The 21733-nt window shown below is 35.7% G+C and overlaps 1 protein-coding gene across 4 annotated transcripts in view; it reads left to right on the plus strand.

Annotated features, from left to right (window-relative positions):
- The window catches only part of ATP10D (ATPase phospholipid transporting 10D (putative)), a 114923-nt gene that overhangs the window by 41976 nt on the left and 51214 nt on the right, over window positions 1-21733 (plus strand). For all 4 annotated transcript variants that reach the window (XM_079920064.1, XM_079920063.1, XM_079920066.1 and 1 more), the window contains 6 exons: window positions 9825-10029; window positions 11172-11257; window positions 17772-17878; window positions 18169-18300; window positions 18708-18835; window positions 18956-19208. In XM_079920064.1, coding sequence (XP_079776190.1) covers window positions 9825-10029; window positions 11172-11257; window positions 17772-17878; window positions 18169-18300; window positions 18708-18835; window positions 18956-19208 — 911 coding nt within the window. The remainder of the gene's footprint in view (window positions 1-9824; window positions 10030-11171; window positions 11258-17771; window positions 17879-18168; window positions 18301-18707; window positions 18836-18955; window positions 19209-21733) is intronic.

A 21733-nucleotide genomic window follows, 5' to 3' on the forward strand; every position in this document is an offset into this window, starting at 1 on the left:
CATTCGTAATAGGAGGTCTTTTCAGAAGCACATTTGCTCTGTTGGAGACTTGTATTTCCAGTATTTATGAAATAGAAAGCCAAGAATAAAGTCCATTAAGGTGAGTTTTGAACTCTGCTGTTTATGAATGACTACATTTATGAATGCTAAAATGCTAGTGTCCAGAGACAGTTATTTATCACGCTGGGATGTATTCCTTCAAGTCATGTGCATATTGTGGTAGGGGTAAACCCATGGGGGACGGTTTACAAAATTGGGATTGTGCTACATATATTTTATTCTAATTCTTTTAGCCTAATATTACACCGTAAATATTTCCCATGTCTTTAACCTTCAAGAAAGTACTTTTAATAGCTGCATTGTCTATAATATGACTCTAAGGTAATTTAACATTTCCCATATTTATATAATTCTGAGAATGTATGTTTCAGTGAGTATTCTTATACAAAAGTGTTGAAGATCTATGATTATTTCAGCATTATAATTAGAAATGGAATTACTAGATCAAAGAGGAGGAATATATTTTAAAATTTATTTTACTGAAGTATAGTTGATTTACAATGTTAATTTCTGCTGTGCAGCAAAGTGATTCAGTTATATGTATGTACATTCTTTTTTATATTCTTTTCCATGATGATTTATTACAGGATACTGAATATAGTTCCCTGTGCTACACAGTAGGACCTTATTGTCTATCCATTCTATATATAATAGTTTGCATCTGCTTATCTCAAACTCCCAATCCATCCTCCCCCACTGCCCTCCCCCTTGGCAACCACAAGTTTGTTCTCTATGTCTGTGAGTCTGTTTGTTTGATAGATAAGTTCATTTGTGTCATATTTTAGATTCCACATATAAGTGATATCATATAGTATTTGTCTCTTTCTGACTTACTTCGCTTAGTATGATTTCTAGTTGCATCCATGTTGCTGTAAATGGCATTATTTCATTCTTTTTTTATGACTGAATAGTATTCCTGTGTGTGTGTGTGTGTGTGTGTGTACTTCTTTATCCATTCATCTGTCGATGGACACTTAAGATTGCTTCCATGTCTTGACTATTGTAAATAGTGCTGCTGTGAACATTGGGATGCATGTATCTTTTCAAATTATGTTTTTTTTCTGGATATACACCCAGGAGTAGGATTGCTGGATCATATGGTAGCTCTATCTTTAGTTTTTTAAGGAACCTCCATACTGTTTTCCATAGTGGCTGCACCAATTTACATTCCCACCCACAGTGTAGGAGGGTTCCCTTTTCAAGAAGGAATATATTTAAGTCCTTATTTGGGTATCTTTTGTGAAAATAAATTACAGCGTTTATAATGTTAATTCTCTGGAGTTCCCTTTCATGAGAAATGTATGTACTTCTTAAAAAGTCATCATTAGGAATAGATTTGTGAAATTCTGAATATGTTAACTGCTTTACAAGTAAGGGTTTGGTGTTACTTGCTTTCATTTCAGAGTTTGGAAAGCTTATGGAATATTCTGAGGATAGTGAGTGTGTTAACTTGGCCTGAGGGGAGTAACCAAGTAAAGGGGCAGTAATCAGAAATAAAAAGTTAGAGAGGGAATTTGAAGCCTACTGTTGGAGACACTCCAATGACCAGGATACTGCTTAGACATTGAGTAAAAGAGTTCTCCAGAGAAACAGAATCAATAGGAATAAGATTTATTTTAAGGAATTGGCTCATGGGATTGTGGAGGCTAAGAGTCCCACTATCTTCCATCGGCAAGCTGGAGTCCCAGGAAGGCCAACAGTGTAGTTTGAAGGCCAGAGAGCGATGGTGTGGATTCCAGTCTGAGACTGAAGGCCTGAGAATCAGGAGTGTCAAGGGCGGATCAGTGTCCCAGCTCAGTCAGGCAGGCAGAGAGTGAATTCAACCTTCCTTCACCTTTTTGTTCTATTCAGGCCCTCGACGGGATTGGATGATGCCCACGCACACTGGGGAGGGCCATCTGCTTTACTCAGTTCACCAATTCAAATGCTAATCTCTTCCAGAAACACTCACAGACACACCTAGAAATAATGTTGAACCAAATACCTGGGCATCCTGTGGCCCAGTGAAATTGACTCATAAAATTAACCATCACAGATATTTTCCTTTAGTGGTAGAGAATGCATTTTTTGAGTTAAGAAGTAACATGGTAAAGGTTGTGCTTCAGGAGGCTTGGTCCTCTCAGGTCATGGGAATGGCTTCTGTATAGATCTGCCTCTACTAATCAGTCCAGGGTACTATTGGGAGTAGATGCTAAGTACAGGAGGGGATTCATAGAAGAGATACTATGAAGAAGAACCCAGTGGAATTTGGTGAACTTTTGTGTTTTTTTTTTTTCTTTCTGCTTTGGAGGATAAAAGTACCACTGATAGAAACAGGGAGCATTAAATTCATCTCAGGTAGAGTGAACTGTAAATGATAGTAAGACAGGCATCTAAGTGGAAATGCCCAGTGGGCAAATAGGGCACAAAAAGCTACAGAGAGAAATTTCAAAGTCATCAGTCCCTTTATGAGTTAGGAGTTTGACGTGAATCCTCAAGGGAGAAAATGTGAAGAGCTAAAAGACTGAGCTTTGAGCCCAAAGGTAGGCACCTGTTTCAGCCTTTGGAAAGACTTCAGAGGCTCCATTGGACAGATGCTGTCACTATTCTGAGATCTCAGAGCATTTGGCATATTTCTTGGGTTGATTTCAGTGCTCTGATATAGACTCAACTTTCATAAGACACTAATTCTAAATTTGTCAGACTAGAGATTCTGTTCTATTCTAGTTTCCAAGTCAGAATAAATGATATCTAAGTTTAGAAGTTTAGTTTTATAATAAACAAGTATATTCTGAACCAATTTAAGTTCACTTGACTGACCAAGGGTTCAGCCAGATGACATAATTTTGTTGTTGTTTTGGGAGGACAGTAACTCAAAGCCTTGTCCTGATGGTAGACATTTGTCTTCAGTGTTACATGAGCCAATGGTTAGGGAGGACTCCTCTGAAGAAGTGATATTTAAGCCAAAACCTGTAGGATTCTGAATTTTGTTCATTATTAGAATTCTTTTTTTTTTTTTTGGCGGTACATGAGCCTTTCACTGTTGTGGCCTCTCCCGTTGCGGAGCACAGGCTCCCGACACGCAGACTCAGCGGCCATGGCTCACGGGCCCAGCCGCTCCGTGGCATGTGGGATCCTCCCGGACCTGGGCACAAACCCCCTGCATCGGCAGATGGACTCTCAGCCACTGCGCCACCAGGGAAGCCCCATTATTAGAATTCTTCAGTGGCTTTCCCCAAATTGATTTTAAAGACCTATTATAGAAAACAAGGTAACTTTTTTCTCTTTTGTAAGATGATGTGAACTGTACTTAAATAAGGAAAAATTAGTTCTTTTTTTTCTTATACTCATGTCTAATCTAAAGGGAACCAGAAAAGTTGATGTATAGAAAAAATAGTTCATGGTTTTTATTTTAAAGTCATAGAGCACTTTACTGAAACAGTGCTGTGAATCATTTGATGACATTTAAATGCTTATTATGTGCCAGGGATAGAGAGGTGAAATGTTCATATAGTCTCTGCCTTCAAAAAATAGCTGTAGGAAATAGGATTTTACAGTGATTATACGATGAACAAAATCCATATTTTGACCAATTTTAAGATTGCTCAGCTAATGCCAAATTTAGCAAATGGAAAGAATACTTACATGTATTTTTAAATACAAATTCTTGTACATAAATAATTGCTGATTTTTAGTGCTAGTGTAGAGTTGTTACTGTGTGTTTGTTTGCTTTTTTAGCTTATTCTAAAAAGTTCTAATCCTGATTCCTTCACTTAGTAGCTGTGTAGCCTTGGGCAAATCATGTAACTCCAGTTATATTATTATAAACTCCAGTTCCCTTCATTATGAATAAAATAGTATAAAACAGTAAGCATAGTACCTAACCCTTTCAAGTGCTAAGTAAAGGTTAGCTATTATGATTATTGTAAGTTAATAATGACTATAAGCTAGAGTTTGTCACATGATCAAGTCATTTAATTAATATTTGAGAACTTGTTCAAACATTGTATGATTTTATAAATACTAAAATTCCCTAATGGGAAACTTGGTATAATTTTTTTCTCACGGGTCCCTTTAGACATAGTTTGGATCTGTCTTAGATGATCTGCATATAAACGTAAAGATGAGATGCAATATTCTTTTCAGTTGTTTAAGGTCTAGTCCAAGATATCACTTTATGATTGCATTTCATAATAGAATTGGGTAGCTCTTTGTCTTTTTATTATATTCTATGTAATTTGCTTTTGTTTGGTATAGAAGAAATAATGCTTACATTCTAACCCCTCGTCCCTTGTTCTTGGAACAAATTATAAGGATATAAAGAAATAAACGTAGGCTCTAAGACCATGTCTTGTTGATTTAAGTTAATGTACTAACTTAAATTCTTATTAAATACAAAGAAATTACTTTAGAGGACAAATTATTTCTCAGTAAAATTAAGTTGAAAGTATGCAGCTGTTAAATCTTGCAAGCTTCCGGAAGAAGCATATTAACATTTCTATGCAGGTAATTTGGTTCTTATTTGTAATAATATGTGGTCTTTCACAAGGTGCTTAATTTTCTTTGGGAAAGTATCATAGGGAAATAACAAACGCTAGAATAGAAATTAAACATTTAAACCCTATTACACCGCAATTACGTTAGAATGAACTATTATTCCAAAACCTGACTTAAGGTTGAACTATTATCCAAAACCTGCCTTTAAAATGGCAGCCATTTGTAAGGTTTTAAGGGTTGCTTCAAGGATAACTGAAGTGTGCTGAAAATAAAACTATTAATCATCCAGCAAATTTAAGTGCCTACTGTGTTGTAGGCACTGAGAGATTTGGAGGTTTAAACAAAAAACAGATAAAATGCCTGCCCTCCAGAAACTTACACTGTTTTCTGATCTTTAAAAATCACCATATTGTTGGTGTTAGGAGTTTAAAAATACTAGCTAATGTTAATATTTTAGAATTATCTCATAAATTCATAGAATTTCATGATTCTTGAAATGAGACTAAATATCAGTGGCTTTCTAAGATATTAACCTTATCGATGTGTGACATTTTCCAAAGCAGTGGTTCTTGAAATTCACTTTCTGATACACAATTAAACCATGTTTTGTTTGGTGGTCATTGGTAAGTTACTATAGCTGGGAGTAAAGTCTAGTATTTGAGAGATGGACTCTGGAGCTACCTGCCTTGTTTCAAATCCCAGGAATACTAGGAACTGTGTGACCTGGAGCTAGTGACTTAACCTGTCAAAGTCAGTTTTTCTCATTTCTAAGAGGTGGGGGAGTGGGGCATAGTGCATTCATCGTACCACCCACATAACACTGTTATAAAAATTAAATGAATTGATGAATATAAAGCATCCAGTAAATCTTAGCTGATCTTGTGTCCAATGATTATTCAGTATTTGCGTTTTATAAACTGTTTTTAGTGTTTTATTGGAAAAATACTAAAGAACGTCAAAAAGAAAAACTCATTCATAATCCCACTCTTCCTCTCTTTCAATTTGTTAAAGTAGGAAGTGGAAGTCCACATTTTCTGTCTTTCCACCTCTCTCCTTCCAACCTCCACCCCAGTGGAATCACTATTAATAGTCCAGTGTATTCTTCCCAACTTTCCCCAGTGATTGTGTATTGACATAAAAGCTGTCTGACATTGAATTCTTAAAGAAGCAAAATGGGTCTAGAAGTTTGCCTGAAGAATGGATTATAAGTGCTATATCCTGACCAGTGAGAGTAATTGCAGAAGCACAAATAACCAAGTAGATACAAGAAATTCTAGTTGTACATTTAGGCTGTGGGAGAAGGAGAAAGTTCTTTTACTACTTTTAATTCTATATCCGAGAAGGAAATATAACCTCATGTTGAGTCTACCACAATTAAAAATTCTCAAAGCTAGTTAAAATTGGCAATGAGCATTTGTCACTTAGCTTGTAGTTTCAAACATCATGCTCTCCCATGCCCTATGGCATTGTGCCTCCACTCTCACTCTGACTGATACACTGTCCCACCTTTCTTCACCTGACTCACTCTAGATCATCCTGCAAGGCTCACCTCCTCCAGAGTTAAATGTCCCAACTGTTTGCTCCCATAATAACCTGTGCATACCTCTTATAAAATTGCTGTTTGTGTCACTTTTTCAAATTTTGACCATAACTTCCATAGGGAGATCACCATATCTTAATCACTTTTGTATTCTTAGCACCTGACATGGTAGCTCACATAAATTAAGATCAGTATGTGTTTAATTGACCTGAACTAGCTACCTATTGGGAAAATTAGTTACTTAAAAAAAATCCTAGTATGGACTCCAAATGGGGAAAAGTTAATTTAATTGTAAAATTGACCTCATTTGAATTTTGTTCCAATGTAGAGTAAATAAACTTGTCCCTTAGAGGAATTCTATTTCTTCTGTTTGAAAGAAAAATAAAATCCTTAACCCTAATATCAAATCGGTCTTCTCTCCCTACTTTTACAAATTCTCAGCAAATTTTCTTATAGCTTTCTTCATAGAAAACGTAGAGGTCATTCAGCATGAATTAGGTCCTTCAGTTCTTTCTTACATCATCTACATCTTCACCTACTTTCTTCTGACTTTACATGAAAAGGTGACTCCCTGCCTTGTAATAGTAATTCTTTCATCTGCATTCTTAATTCCATTCCTTGTTACTTCTCCATAGCCTCAAACAGCACCCTCCAACGCTGTCCTCTCTTCTACCTTGCCTTCTCCATGGGCTTCTCCCCTGCATGCTACGTGCATGCCCAGTTCTTTCATCCTTACTGTCCTTTGCCTTACCTTCCCTTGCAGTGGCTGCTTTCACCCTTTATTCCTTTCAGGGCTAAACTTCATGAAATATTCTACTTCTTCAACTTCCAATTATGCCTTAATTCACTGGAGGTCTCACTTTCGTCTTCACTCTCCGCATCAACAGTTTCATGCTATCAACTTGATAGCAGACATTCTAATAACCACATATCACAGGCATGACCCCTTTGTGGCTTTTGTTACTATGATGGCTCCCTTTTTGAAATGTCCTTCTTTTTTGATGTCTCTGACATTTCCTCTTGGGTCGTTACCTTGTGTCAGCTGCCCTTTATGTACCTAGGACTTGCAAGTTTATATTTCTACTCATGAACTTCTGATCAAAACCATCAAAATGCTGGACCTCTTCAATTTTATATCTCACTTCAAATAAAAACTTTCCAAACTAACTTTATTATCTTCACCATGATGCAATCAGTTGCTTCTAAAATCTGGGACATGGTGAAAGGCCCCACTCACCATGTGGTATCTACAAGGCCCCACTCACTATGGTATCTACAAGTTAGATACCATAGTGTCACCCTTGATAACTTTGCATGTAATAAGTCAGAATACTTGTCTCTAGTAACCAAATATGTCTTGACTTAATCTCCTTTCATCCATCCTTTTTGCTGCCTTAATTCTAACCATCTTTATCCCTCCCCTGAATTATTTCAATAACTTTCCATTGGTTCCTTGCCATTCCTATTTCTAACCAGCCTGCCACCCAACAATTCATCCGTTACTCTGTAGCAGGAGTTAGCAGGTAGAAATAGAATCATATCCTTCTGTGAACCTTCAGTGAATATCCATTTTCTATGGAATGAAATCCCTACTCCTAGGAATGGCAGTAAGACTGAACCTTCAAAATATGACTCCTGGGTTCCTTAAGAAACTACAAATAGAACTACCATACAACCCAGCAATCCCACTACTGGGCATATACCCTGAGAAAACCATAATTCAAAAAGAGTCATGTACCACAATGTTCATTGCAGCTCTATTTACAATAGCCAGGACATGGAAACAACCTAAGTGTCCACTGACAGATGAATGGATAAAGTAGATGTGGCACATATATACAATGGACTATTACTCAGCCATAAAAAGAAACAAAATTGAGTTATTTGTAGTGAGGTGGATGGACCTAGAGTCTGTCATAAAGAGTGAAGTAAGTCAGAAAGAGAAAAACAAATACCGTATGCTAACACATATATATGGAATCTAAAAAAAAAAATGTTATGAAGAACCTGGGGGCAGGACAGGAATGAAGACACAGAGAATAGACTTGAGGACACAGGGAGGGGGAAGGGTAAGCTGGGACGAAGTGAGAGAGTGACATGGACATATATACACTACCAAATGTAAAATAGCTAGTGGGAAGCAGCTACATAGCACGGGGGACCAGCTCGGTGCTTTGTGACCACCTAGAGGGGTGGGATAGGGAGGGTGGGAGGCAGACGCAAGAGGGAGGAGATATGGGGATATATATATATATATATATATATATGTATATATATGTATATATATAGCTGATTCACTTTGTTATAAAGCAGAAACTAACACACCATTGTAAAGCAATTATACTCCAATAAAGATGTTAAAATATATATATATATATATATATATATATATGACTCCTGCCTACCTTTTTTGTCTTCTCTCTGTTACTTCCCACCATGGAAGAGTAAACTGGTGTATACTAGAAAAAAATTGTTAAAACAAACCATTGATTTACATTTCTTGATAAACTAACAAACTCTTTAGGTAAATAAGGAATTCTTTTAGTTGGATTCAACCTGGTGCATAAGATATTTTGGGAGAATATGTCCTGAAAATGTTCTTCTTAAGTAGCCCTTTGAGCTAAGTATTTCTTGAAATAACCAATGTAATTCTGTATAGCAGAAGTTATACAAGTATTGGCTTAAGGTAGCATTTCTATTTAATATGATGCATTCATTTTTAATATATAGGTCATATAGCTTAGAATATAACTATCTCCCAGGCTTCTTCAACAATGAATTTGAATATTGAGCTCCAAAAATGTAATAGAAAATAAATCTTTACTTATAAAATAAGTGCATTTTTATGACAAATACTAGTTCTTTGCAGATATTTGGGAGGTGATAGGGGGATGAGACAGACCTTCCTAACATTTGTTGGCAGTATTGTGTGTGAAATGCTGCTTAACTAGTTATATAATAGTCTATGCTACAAATGTCCTAATTCTTCTCTAAGGACAGTGCTTTGTGGAACTTAATTCATGCCATTGGTATGAAAAGGCATGAGAAGTTTGGCAAAAACTTTAACGTAAATCAGGGCATTTATGGCAAGTCAACCTCAGTTCATGTGCCTTTCCTTTAAAAAGAATTGAATATATAGATTGGGAAAACTACACTTTTGAAAAGAGTTAAAATTTGGCGTTCTCCTTTCTAGGGATCCACTGCAGCCAACACAGGACTACTTTAACCAGTATTTCAATTAAATGATAATTAGGGGTGTTAATCTGATGGTATAATGATGTTTAAAGTGTTGTGTCTGGGTAGTTATTTCTTTTGGGTTTTCTTTAATTTCTCCATCCTATCTGCCAGATAGGAAGCTCTCTTGAGAGCAAATAATGTGTCTTGGGTACTTTTAGATCCTTGATTCCTGACCACAGGATAGCACGCAGGAATTGCTTCCTATATGAATAAACCCATCCAATGTTAATTTTAATTTTATTCAAGAACTACCCAAATAGCGTAGTGGTTCAGAATCTCACAGGAAAAGAGAATTGATGTTTTGGCAGCTTAGTAACTAAATTTTCAGGTGAAGCAAGTTGCGGAATTTAAGTGTTACCAATTCTCTGGCTTCCCCTTTTAGCATTTAACAGATTAAAATTCACCCTAACACTTTAAATTATATACTAAAATTAAAAAAAAAAAACTATTATGTGTGTTTTTGGCTTGAGATTCTTTTTAAACTCTTTTTTTTTTTTTTTTTCTATTTTAGGAAAGAGAAAAAATATGTCGACAGATGCTGGAAAGATGTTACTGTTGGGGACTTTATTCGCCTTTCCTGTAACGAGGTTATTCCTGCAGATATGGTTTTACTCTTTTCCACTGATCCAGATGGAATCTGTCACATTGAGACTTCCGGTCTTGATGGAGAGAGCAATTTAAAACAGAGGCAGGTGGTTCGGGGATACACAGAGCAGGTAAATGATGTGTTCTCCATTGGTGACATAAACGTTTTCTTTACAGAAGATGTTTGAGCTCATTTTCACATGTACAGATAAAGAGACTTTTTAAACTCATTTTTACCTTTACAAAATGGAATTCTAGAGAGCTTAATCCAGTTCCAGATATCAGTAGAGGTGTGCTATGTTTTATAGATAATAGGATTTAATGACTTCGGAGTTCAGATGTTTCAGTCTGACAGTCATATATTTCTGGGAATTGAATTTAAGAAACCCAACAAATTTTGCAATTTGGAAAATTCTTTTGCAATAGAAACAATCAACTTCTAACTTATTTTTCTTAAACTTAGATTTTTATATGTTATGTCTGATTGAAGCTGGAGATATCAATCGGTCATTGTTCCTAAAATCTGTGATTACTTATATACCAAGGCCTTTTAAGAAATTTGTAACTTTTCATGCCACAGAGCTCTGACCCTTCGCCATGCTGTGGTGAGGTAAACAAGACCTTTGAAGTTATATTAACACGAGTTTGAATGAATCCCAGCTCTGCCGTTTAATTACTGTGTTACTTGACCACTTTATGCCTCAGTTTCTTTATCTTAAAATGGAAATGATGATATTTGATCTATTAGAGAATTTTGTGACATATTGATATTTAGCATATTTTAATTTTTTAAATAAAGTTTACTGAGATCAAATGCATACGTGCTCAGAGTACTCATATGTATACATATATGTGTGTATATATGTATAAATACACACGTGATCTCAGAAGCTACATATATGGTTAAAGAACAACAACAAAAGTATTTTCAGCTTTTCAGTGTCTTCCAGATAAAAGAGTGTGCCCTGTAGGAGGAGAAGCTCTCTCCTGCAGGAAGTCCTGCATGGATTCCAGTATATGATTCAGACATTCCCATCACCTGAAGATATTTATTGATACTCTGGGACCATTCTGATCTCATTTATTCATTTATAATTATGCCTATACTTTCCTTCATTTGGGCAACTTGTGACAAATTTTGTGACAAGCATACCTTCGTTTTATCTTAACAATTGGTGAAAGGATAAACACTTAAATCTCAAGATTTAACATTGAATTTTTGTTTGGTGATTTTAAAAAATAAATAAATAATAAATAAATAAATATTTTTTAGGACTCTGAAGTTGATCCTGAGAAATTCTCCAGTAGGATAGAATGTGAAAGTCCAAACAATGACCTCAGCAGATTCCGAGGCTTCCTGTGAGTGATACATGACTTACCTTTGTGGGTGTGAGTGGGACTGTATGTTGCAATTATGCTTAACTCAAAAAAACTTTTGTGTACTTATACCAAGTTAAATCACTAAAGGCTGTAAGTTAAGCCACCTATAAATTTGGCTTATTTTAATTATTTGATATTTACCTATGTATATTTTTAAAACAAAAAAACCTTGTTCTTAAAATAATCCTAGACTCTCTTTCAGTGGTATGTGAATGACTTAACATGAGCTCCATGTTAAGCCCAAGACATGTTAGTTATTGGGAAGGAAGTGTTTGGACAGACAGGGCAGCTTAAGTGACATGATAGGCTGATGGTGTCCTCCTATCCTATTAGAATTAGAGTAGGTGGACAATTCAGTTGGTAAAGTTAGCCAATGATTTTGAAACACATCTAAGAAAAAGTATGGGAATCCACAACAGTGTTCATTCTGGAGGCTTCCTGTGGCATCTACATCCCTTTCCAAGGGCATCTAGAATTTAGGGTCTTATCTGATTCAGGCTGGCTTGTGCCACTTAAGTGCTTTATTTTTTGAGCCAAGTTACTTTTTTTATCCTTCCTTATTTTTAAGAGGAGTTAGTTAGACCTACTTCATAGCGGTGATCTTGTGAGGAAATGGCAGAGAAGAAAAAAGTTCCTAAATCATTTTTTGATACCATTACCCTGATACCGAAAGAATACAGAGACATTTAAGGGAAGATTAATATCCCTCATGAACATAGATGCAAAAAAATTTACACAAATTATAGCAAATCAAACCCAACAATATATAAAAAGGTTAATACATAATGACTCAGTAGGTCTTATACCAGAAATGCAAGATTGGCTTAACATTAGAAGATCAAACAATGTAATTCACCATATTAACAAACGATAATTAACAAGTGAAAAAGAAAAACCAGGTGACCATCTCATGGATATAGAAAAAGCATTTGACAAAATGTAACTTCCGCTTTTGCAAACTGGAAATAGAAGGGAACTTTCTCAACCTGATGAAAGGCATCTATAAAAACCATACAGCTAGGATCAGACTTAATAGTGAAAGACTAAGTAAGCATTTTTCCCCTAAGATCAGGAACAAGACATGGATATTGTCTCTCACCACTTTTATTCAAGATTGTACTGGAGAGCCTAGCTAATGTAAAGAAAATGAAATAAAAGCATCAAGTAATAAAGAAGTAAAACTGTCTTTTATTCATAGATGGTATGATGGTCTTTGTAGAAAACCTGATGAAATCTACAAAAAAAGCTACTAGAATTAATAACTGAGTTTAGCAATGTTGTAGGAAACAAGATCAATATACAAAAATTAATTGTATTTCTGTACACTAGCAATGAACAATCAGATACAGAAACTTTAAAAATCAATTTATAATAGCATCAGAAAAATTGAAATACTTAAGAATAAATCTGACAAAAGATATGAAAGACCTGCATACTGAAAATCACGGAACACTGTTGGGTTAAACTAAAGATGTAACTAAATGGAGAGACATACGTTGTTCATGCGTTGAAAGGCTCAATATTGTTAGGACATCAATTTTTTTCGCAAATTGATCTGTAGATTCAGTGTAATCCTAATTGAAATCCCAGCAAGGTTTTACTTTTTACTTTTATTTTTTTTAGAAATTGGCAAGTTTATTCTAAAAATTTATGTGGAGATAGAAAGAACCATTTAACTAAAACAACTTTGAAAAAGAACAGATCTGGAGGGCTAATACCACGAGATTTTGTTTTTGGCATATAGACCAATAGGTCAGTGGAAGAGGTTAGAGTCCAGAAATTGATCCAGGCATTAATGGGCAACTGGATTTTGACAAAGATGCAAAGGCAGTTTAGTGGAGAAAGGTTAGTTGTTTCAGCAAATGATGCTGCAACAATTATACATCTATACTTTAAAAAAACACTTTAACTTAGACCTCTCGCCACTTAAAAAGATTAACTAAAACTGGATCCTGTACTTACTTAAATGTAAACCTGAAATTATAAAACTCCTAGAAGAAAACATAGGGGAAATCTTTGGTATCTTGTGTTAGCCAAAGATTTCTTAGATATAACACCAAAAGCACAAACCATAAAAGGACAAAAATAATTAAATAAAAGAACTTCATCAAAATTAGAAACTTATTCTCTTCAAATGACACTGCTAAGCAAATGAAAACATATCTTCAAATGACACTGCTAAGCAAATGAAAACAGAAGTCACAGACTGGAAGAAAATATTTGCAATGCATGTTTCTCATATAGGACTTGTATTCAGAATAGAGAAAGACATCTCAAAACTCAGTAATAAGTAAACAAACAATACAGTTTTTTAAATGATCAAAAAAATTGAACAGACACTCCATCAAAGAAGATACATGGATGACAAATATCTGTGTGAAAAGATGCAAATTAAAACCACAGAGCTACAACTGCTAAATTAAAAGAACTGACTATACCAACTTGTCACAAGGATGTAGAGAAACTGGAACTCTCATGTACTGCTGGTAGGAGTGGAAATGGCTACAGCCACTTTAGCAAATAGTTTGGAAACTTCCTAAAAAGTTAAATTCACACCTACCGTGTGATCTGGTTTTTCCACTCCTAAGAAGTTACCCAAGAGAAAACATTTATCCAACATATATCCATATACCCAAGAGAAAACATTTATCTATATACTAACCTGTACACAAACATTCAAAATAGCTTTATTGGTAATAGCCCCAATTAGAAACAACCCAAATGTCCATCAACAGGTAAATAGGTAAAACAAATGGTATATCCATACAATGAATGTTACTCTGCAGCAAAAAGAATTCACTGGTGGTACATGGAACAACGTGGATGCATCTCAAAATAATGTTGAGTGAAAGAATCCAGACAAAAAAGAATATATACTATATGATTTGATTTATATAGTCTCTCAAAAAAGAAAGCTAATTTATAGTGATAGAAAGCAGATTAGTGGGTGCCTGGGAGGGGGAAGGTAGGAAGGAAAGATTGCAGAAAGACATAAGGAAACTTTGGGGAATAATGGATATGTTCATTTTCCTGATTGTAGCGATGGTTTCACAGGGAAAACGTCAAAACATCAAGTTTTACACTTTAAATATGTACAGTATATGTATTATGATTTTTATTAGTTATTCCTCAGTCAAGTTGTTTAAAATGTTAGAGTCATCATGGAAGGAAGTTTAGAACATCGTGGTAGCATCTTTAAGTAGCACCTGATACAGACAGGTGTTTGGGCAGGCACAGGAAGCTATGCAATGGGAAAAGGGAATAGGCTTGGTCCAGGTAAAGAGGTAATGCTAGAATTAAATCATCAAGAATGAGAAGATACCAGGCAGGCAACTAAATGCAAAGAAAGGCTGACATTCCAGGTTAAGGGAGCAGCAACACAGGTAATGGTGTAGGGGCCTGAGACCACAGTGCATTTGTGGAGTCATAAGTGGTTTAAGTATGTTTGGAGGGTAGGTGAGCAATATAATAGATCATAAAGAGGCGAGATGATAAAGGGACGTTAGCAGATATTCCTGTCATCAGAAACGTGCTCATAAGCCATCTCTTAGGATGAGTCATTTTCTAGTATTATTTTCTCCAGCTGCTGACTATTTACAGAATTTCCTCTTGTAAATGTCAGATTTAACGGCTGACATTTTTTGACCTGGACCTCAGGTGCTGAGGTTTGTACAGCCTCTTACTGGGAACGCTGACTCCCCCTGACAAGGTCAGTCTTGCTTCTGGCACATTTCTAGACAGGAAAGAATAGGAACTTCAGTCTATCACTGTGTGGTTTGGAATATAGAACTCTGCATAGAATCTGACTCAGAGCCTGTATATTTAGTAGAGTCAGCCCAGGACGATACAGTAATTTTTTGTGAAATTGTTTTTATCTGCTAAACTAGCTCCTTATCCTCTTCCTGCTGTGTAGCCTATTTCCTAAAATCAACAAAAATTGAGATGTTCAAGCTCACTCTCTGTATGAATGATGGCTTCTCTGGTCTTCTTACTCTCACGTAGCACTGACTTCTTCCCTATTTGTGCCCACATCGTATGCTGAATATCAGATTTCTATAATAACACCTGTAATATTTTTATTACTTACATGTCTCTATATCAGTCACTTCCTGTTAGACCACAGGAGGCAAGACTGTGTAAGTTTGTTTTTCTATCCTCAGCATCTGGGTGGGTGTGCTGGGCGCATGGTAGATATTACATAGGCTCTTGAATGGATGAGAGCTCCATGTGGACAGTCAGTGTCTCACATGGAATCTGAAAGTCCCATGCTATAAGTGCCAAATACACACCCATCAAGTGCAGGACATGTTTAGAGTTTGGAGCAGGTGCAACCAAGATAGAAGCTGGGCTTTGATGTAATGACGGTAACCTAGAGTGATGTAATGGTGAAAAATAAGGATCCCTTATTTGTATTAAGTGTATCTTAATACGCTAAGGAACTTTGGAACCTGGTTCTTTTGTATATTATAAGGATCACTTATTTGTATTAAGTGTATCTTAATACACTAAGGAACTTTGGAACTGGTTCTTTTGTATATTCTTTTGTATATTATATCTGTTCTGCGAAGGTTCTAGGGATAACAACTGCTATATTCATGAGGAACCAAATCAAGACTGGGATGCGTGCCTGGCAATGCTACATAGAAATGGGAATGTTGGGATTTAATTTCCTCATCTGTAAATCCAGAAAACAGAATTAGGTTAAACCCAAGGACACTGCTAGTTCTGACCATGACCCTATGGTTTGCTCTTTGTGCATAAACCCATATAAATGAAGGAATGCAAGCACACACCTCTTAGAGTGTTTTACAAATTAGAGGAGTGAAATGACAAATCTATTTTCCTCCTTTGTGGTAGGAAACCGTTTTTGAAGAGCTTTTCCTTTTCCTTGTAATCCAGATAGCATGGGTAGCAGATACAATGACAATCTTCCTATACTTAATAAAGAAGAAACGACTTATAGACTGAAGTGTATTGCTTAAAAAACAAACTAACTTTAATGCTGAAATTAAGAATGCATTTTCACAAAATAGGTGAAATACGTTGCATTTTGCTTATTTTTAAAAATTTTCCAATGAGTTTGCTCTGTATTTTTGCCACTATAGTAATTTCATCAAGTAATTACTTTGATAATTTTAAAACTGTTTTACAGAAGATTTCAAACATGCAAAATTAGGAAGAAAAGTGTAATGAACACCCATGAGCCCTCACCCAGTTTTAACTATTTCATAATTTTGCCAACTTTGTTTCAAATATCCTTCCACTTCCTTCCCTGCACCTACATCACATCATTTCAATGTCAATACTTCACTATGAATATACAGCAGGAAAAAACTTAAAAAAAAATACCCATAACATCATTATCACATTTAACTAAATTCAGAACAATTTCTTGACAGCATCTAATACCTAATCTTTGTTCAAATTTCTCCAATTATCTCAAAAAAATTTTTAGAGTCAGTATATTCTAACCAGGATCAAAACAAAGGTCTACACATTGCATTTGGTTGATATGTCTCTAAATTTCCCCTCCGAAGAAATGGGGTCACTTAGCTTGTAGAATTTACCACATTCTAGATTGAGCTGATTGCGTCCTTCCTGAGGGTGGAGTCCCTCTACCACTCCTTTTGCTCCCCCCTCCTCATTCTACTCATTTGTTGAATAGACCAGGTCATCTTGCCCATAGAGCTTACCACTGCAGATTTGGCCAACTGCATCCTTGCATTGGTGGTTAACATGTTTCTCTGGCCTTATTTCCTGAAAACTGTCCAGAGGCACTTTCAGAATCTGATGAAAGAAATTCTCTCCCTAGAAAATGACAAATGTATATAGACGCACACAGGGGAATATTGCATACAGTTTCAAAGGTTTCACAGTTCCCCTGATGCCACAGACCCCTGTTTGATTTGCCCTCTTAGAGCCTTGATTAGGTTCCGAGGGAGATGAGCAATTTCTGTCCTCGAACTTCTGGAGGCTGGAGGCCAGTGATGTCCCCTTGTCCCGTTGGTAGTTATGTTAAGATTGGTGTTGTCAGCCTTATCCTTTCATTATAAAGTTCCCCACCAGCCTTCCACCTAATGATTTGAGCCACTGACTATCATTGCCTAAGAGTAATCCTTGATTTCACCAGGGTCAAAAATGGTAATTTTCTAATTCCAAGAACTTTTCCCTCATCAGCTATTAAGTTACCCCCAAATACAGTTTCTACTAGAGGAAATAGTTTCCTTATTTGGAATATTTTCTAATTTTTGTGGCATCAATACTAGAATTTAACAATGAATGGTAGAAAGCAGTGTTAGAAACCTGTTGTGTCTTTTTTCTCCAGCTAAAGTGGGTAACTGAAATAACAAAAGCAAATGCATCAGAGATTTGCATCTTTTCCTGTGAACTGCCTAACTTCATACTGTAATCAAGAATATTCAAAAATCATTTTTATTTTTACATGCCCATTTTTGCTGTTTAAAAATAAACTTATATGCTGTCTTTCTTATAGAGAACACTCCAACAAAGAACGTGTGGGTCTCAGTAAAGAGAATTTATTACTTAGAGGATGCACCATTAGAAACACAGAGGCTGTCATGGGCATTGTGGTTTATGCAGGTTGGTTATACTTCTGACTTTTCACCATCATCTCCTCTGTGCTTTTCTGCAAGTTAACATTTTCCATTTACTCAAAATGTAATCTCTAGAAGCAGAAAGGAAATTTTGTCTTGATAACCTTAATCATTGGTCTCTGTTTTTCTAAAGAGATCACAAAAAGAAGCTAAATTAACAAAGTATGTTGCATAACTACTTTTCATTAAATTGTCTGCCAGCGAGATATAAAAATATGATATTTGTTACCTGGCTTTAGTTTGCACATTTTCTCACATACTGTGTTACCCATGTAGGCCATGAAACCAAAGCAATGCTGAACAACAGCGGACCAAGGTATAAACGCAGCAACTTAGAAAGAAGAGCAAATACAGATGTCCTCTGCTGTGTCCTGCTGTTGGTTATAATGTGTTTAACTGGTGCATTGGGTAGGTAGAATTTGATTATTTGCTGACATCTTTTCAGCAAGATATTTATTTAAAAGTATTTTCAAAATGAAATTTATGAAAAAGTTTGACTTTTGTAAGGGAGGTTTTATTTGCCAATAATTGCTTTCTTCACATCTTTGTCTCTCTCATTCTCTAACCTGAAAAGCATTAATATTGATTATATCCAGTTACACATGGCCACGGTACTAAAGCGAGCTGGGAAGAGATGTAAGGAGTGAGAGAGACAGAGACAGGAAAATGTGTACCGTTTGAATTTGAATTTGTTTCTTAAACGGTTGGTGTTCAACCAAAACCAATACTCTTATCTCTCTTTCTTTAGGAATAAAGTTCTATATTTGCATAATATATACATAGCATCCTTTTGATGTCTGTACATTTTTTGAAAGGTCATGGAATCTGGTTGAGCAGATATGAAAACATACCCTTTTTTAACATCCCTGAGCCTGATGGACATGTCATATCACCAGTGTTGGGAGGATTCTATATGTTTTGGACCATGATCATTTTGTTACAGGTAATTTCTATTGTACTCATCATAGAATATTAAGATCTTGGCTACTTATCTAGCACTATATGGTTTTTCATCCCTTCTTTTCCACCTTTAACATTTTTAAAATTGTTTTGCTCTTCTTAGGTTTTGATTCCCATTTCTCTCTATGTTTCCATTGAAATTGTGAAGCTTGGACAAATATATTTTATTCAAAGCGATGTGGATTTCTACAATGAGAAAATGGATTCTACTGTTCAGTGCCGAGCCCTGAACATCACAGAGGATCTTGGACAGATTCAGTACCTCTTTTCTGATAAAACAGGAACCCTGACTGAGAATAAGATGGTTTTTCGAAGATGTAGTGTGGCAGGCTTTGATTACTGCCATGAAGAAAATGGTGAGTGTTGGGTTTCTGTGAAAACCAGCCTTAAGGTTGGTCGTTTTTGCACCCACTTAATGACTTGGTAATTCTGGCACAGAAGTGCTGTACTTAATCATTGAGTACTTAACTCCTCTAAATGCGCATTGTTTCATTGTTGTCCCTTTAAAAGTTAGGTCAGAAGTTAGTAGGTCAGGAGTTAGTGGGTCAAAGTCAAAGATTCTACTTCCATGGTTTCTTTTCTTTCCTTTTTTTTTTTTTTTGCCATGGTTTCTCTGAAAGGAAAGTAAATTACCAGTAGTCGTAGAAGGTTGGGGGTTGGATTTGGTGACAATGATATTGCATTATAGATATTTTTGAGAATCTAATGAAACTATGGACCATCTCCCTGAAAAATATTTTGAAAATAATTCCAAAGGGACAACAGTTTCCCCAGACCCCATCATTCAGCCCATAGGTATTCATTGGTCGTTGGCTGAGAATACCTAGTTTAAGAAGAAATAAGATGAACTGAACTTCTGAGGCTAAGGAAGTAAATATATAAATTGTAAGTTTCCTTTAAAGAATTGATCTTCATTAATTTTGTTATTTATAAGAGTAAGTGTACTCCTATGAAAGTAATTATGAGAAATGTCCAAAACAAATTAACCTAGAAGTTAACCACCATTAATCATTTGGTGAATATATAACCATCCATTTCTTTATGCATATTCCTGTATATGTGAAAATACATATTTGCACATTTCCCCTTTTATAAGTTATAATATGTTGTAATAATGCTTTGCAGTTTGCTTTTTTTATTCCTCATTATCTCATGGACCTTTTTCCAAGTCAGTTCATGACTTCACGTTAAGTACATGGTATTGCATTATATGTGGTCAAACTTAGTTTGCTTTTATAACAGTACTTGCAATTAACATTCCTTATTCATTCAACAGATATTTTGTGAGCTCCTAATATGTGGCATGAGTCCCTGATCTCATGTCTCTTAGCGTTTAAGGCAAGAGACAGACAAGATTAAAAATTATGATATACAAAATAAAATTCATCATGCAATATGCATTTCTCTACATACATATTTGTGCAATTATTTTTATAAGATACATGTCTAGCAACTGGATCCAGAGGTTTGCACATATAAAATTTTTATAGATCCTACAAAATTTATCTATAAAATACTGTGCTAATTTATGTTCTCACAACCCAGAAAAATAACACCTATTTTTCACACCCAGCCATAATGGGATGAACTTATTCTTTTTAATTTGTGAGTTTTGTAGTCATAGTTAGCACTTCATTGTCTTAATTTTTCTTTGATTAGTAATGAGATGTTTAACTGTTAACTTTTTATATGTTTCTGGCCATTTGAATATCCTTGGTAGAGTGATCATGTCTTCCTATTTAACAAATGAGTTTTTCTTATTCTTAGTAATCTGTAGGAGGGTTTTATCTATTAAGGCAGGGTTGATGTTCAGCTTGTATGCCCCAGTCTAGGTTGTCTGTGGCCCATGTCTATTTTCGTTTGTGCACTTGTATTGAACCAGTTAAATAATTTGAGTATCAACCTTGATATTATCCTTTTCTTCTGTAGGTGGCAAATATTAATACTTTCTTGGTTCATCATTTATCACTGTATTAGTTTTCTATTGCCACATAACACATTACTACAAATTTGATAACAAATTACTACAAATTTGATGGCTTCAAATAACACAAACATACTGTCTCACAGCTTCTATGGGTCAGGAGTCTGGGTGCATGTAGCTACGTCCTCTCTGAGTCTCTCACCTGGCTGAAATACAGGTTTTGGCTGGAGCTATGATCTTATCTGCGACCCAGGGTCCTCGTTTTGGTTTCCTGGTTTTAGAGTTGTCAGTGTCTTGAGGTTGTAGGACTAAGGCCCCTGCTTCCTTGCTGGCTGTCAGCTTAGAGCCATTCTTAGCTCATAGAGGTGGCCTACCATCCCTTTGCCATGTGGCCTCTCCACAGCATGGCAGTTCACTTCTTCAAGGCTACCAGCCGAACCTCTAGCTTTGAGTCTCTGACTTCAGGTAAGTTGTGGCACCTCTTTTTACCTGATGAGGTCAAGCTACCTAGGATAGGCTTCTTTTATATTAACTCAGATTCAACTGGCTAGACACTTGATTATATCTGCCAAATCCTCTGACCTGTGTCAGGTAACATAATTTAATCATAGAAGTGAGATGCTATCCTGCAGGGTGTGTACACAGGGGTGGGGCAGGAATCTTGGGGGCCATCTTAGAATTCTGTCTACCACAGCCTCTTAACTTTGCTTAGGGTGTCACTTCTTGTGAGAAGTTTTATATTTTTATGAAATCAGTCTTATCAATTATTATGTCTATTATTAAGACTACAGATATTATGATTTCTGCCAGTAGTGTTCAACTTAGACATCCACCTGCCCAGAATTTTAAAAATATACTATATTTCCTCTTAGGTAAATATATTTTAAGCCAGCTTTTGTTGTTACTTGTGTGTATGAAGGATAAAACATTGAGTATCATATAATCACTATACAATGT

The sequence above is a fragment of the Stenella coeruleoalba genome (genome assembly GCF_951394435.1).
Source record: "Stenella coeruleoalba genome assembly, chromosome: 4".
Taxonomy (NCBI): Eukaryota; Metazoa; Chordata; class Mammalia; order Artiodactyla; family Delphinidae; genus Stenella; species Stenella coeruleoalba.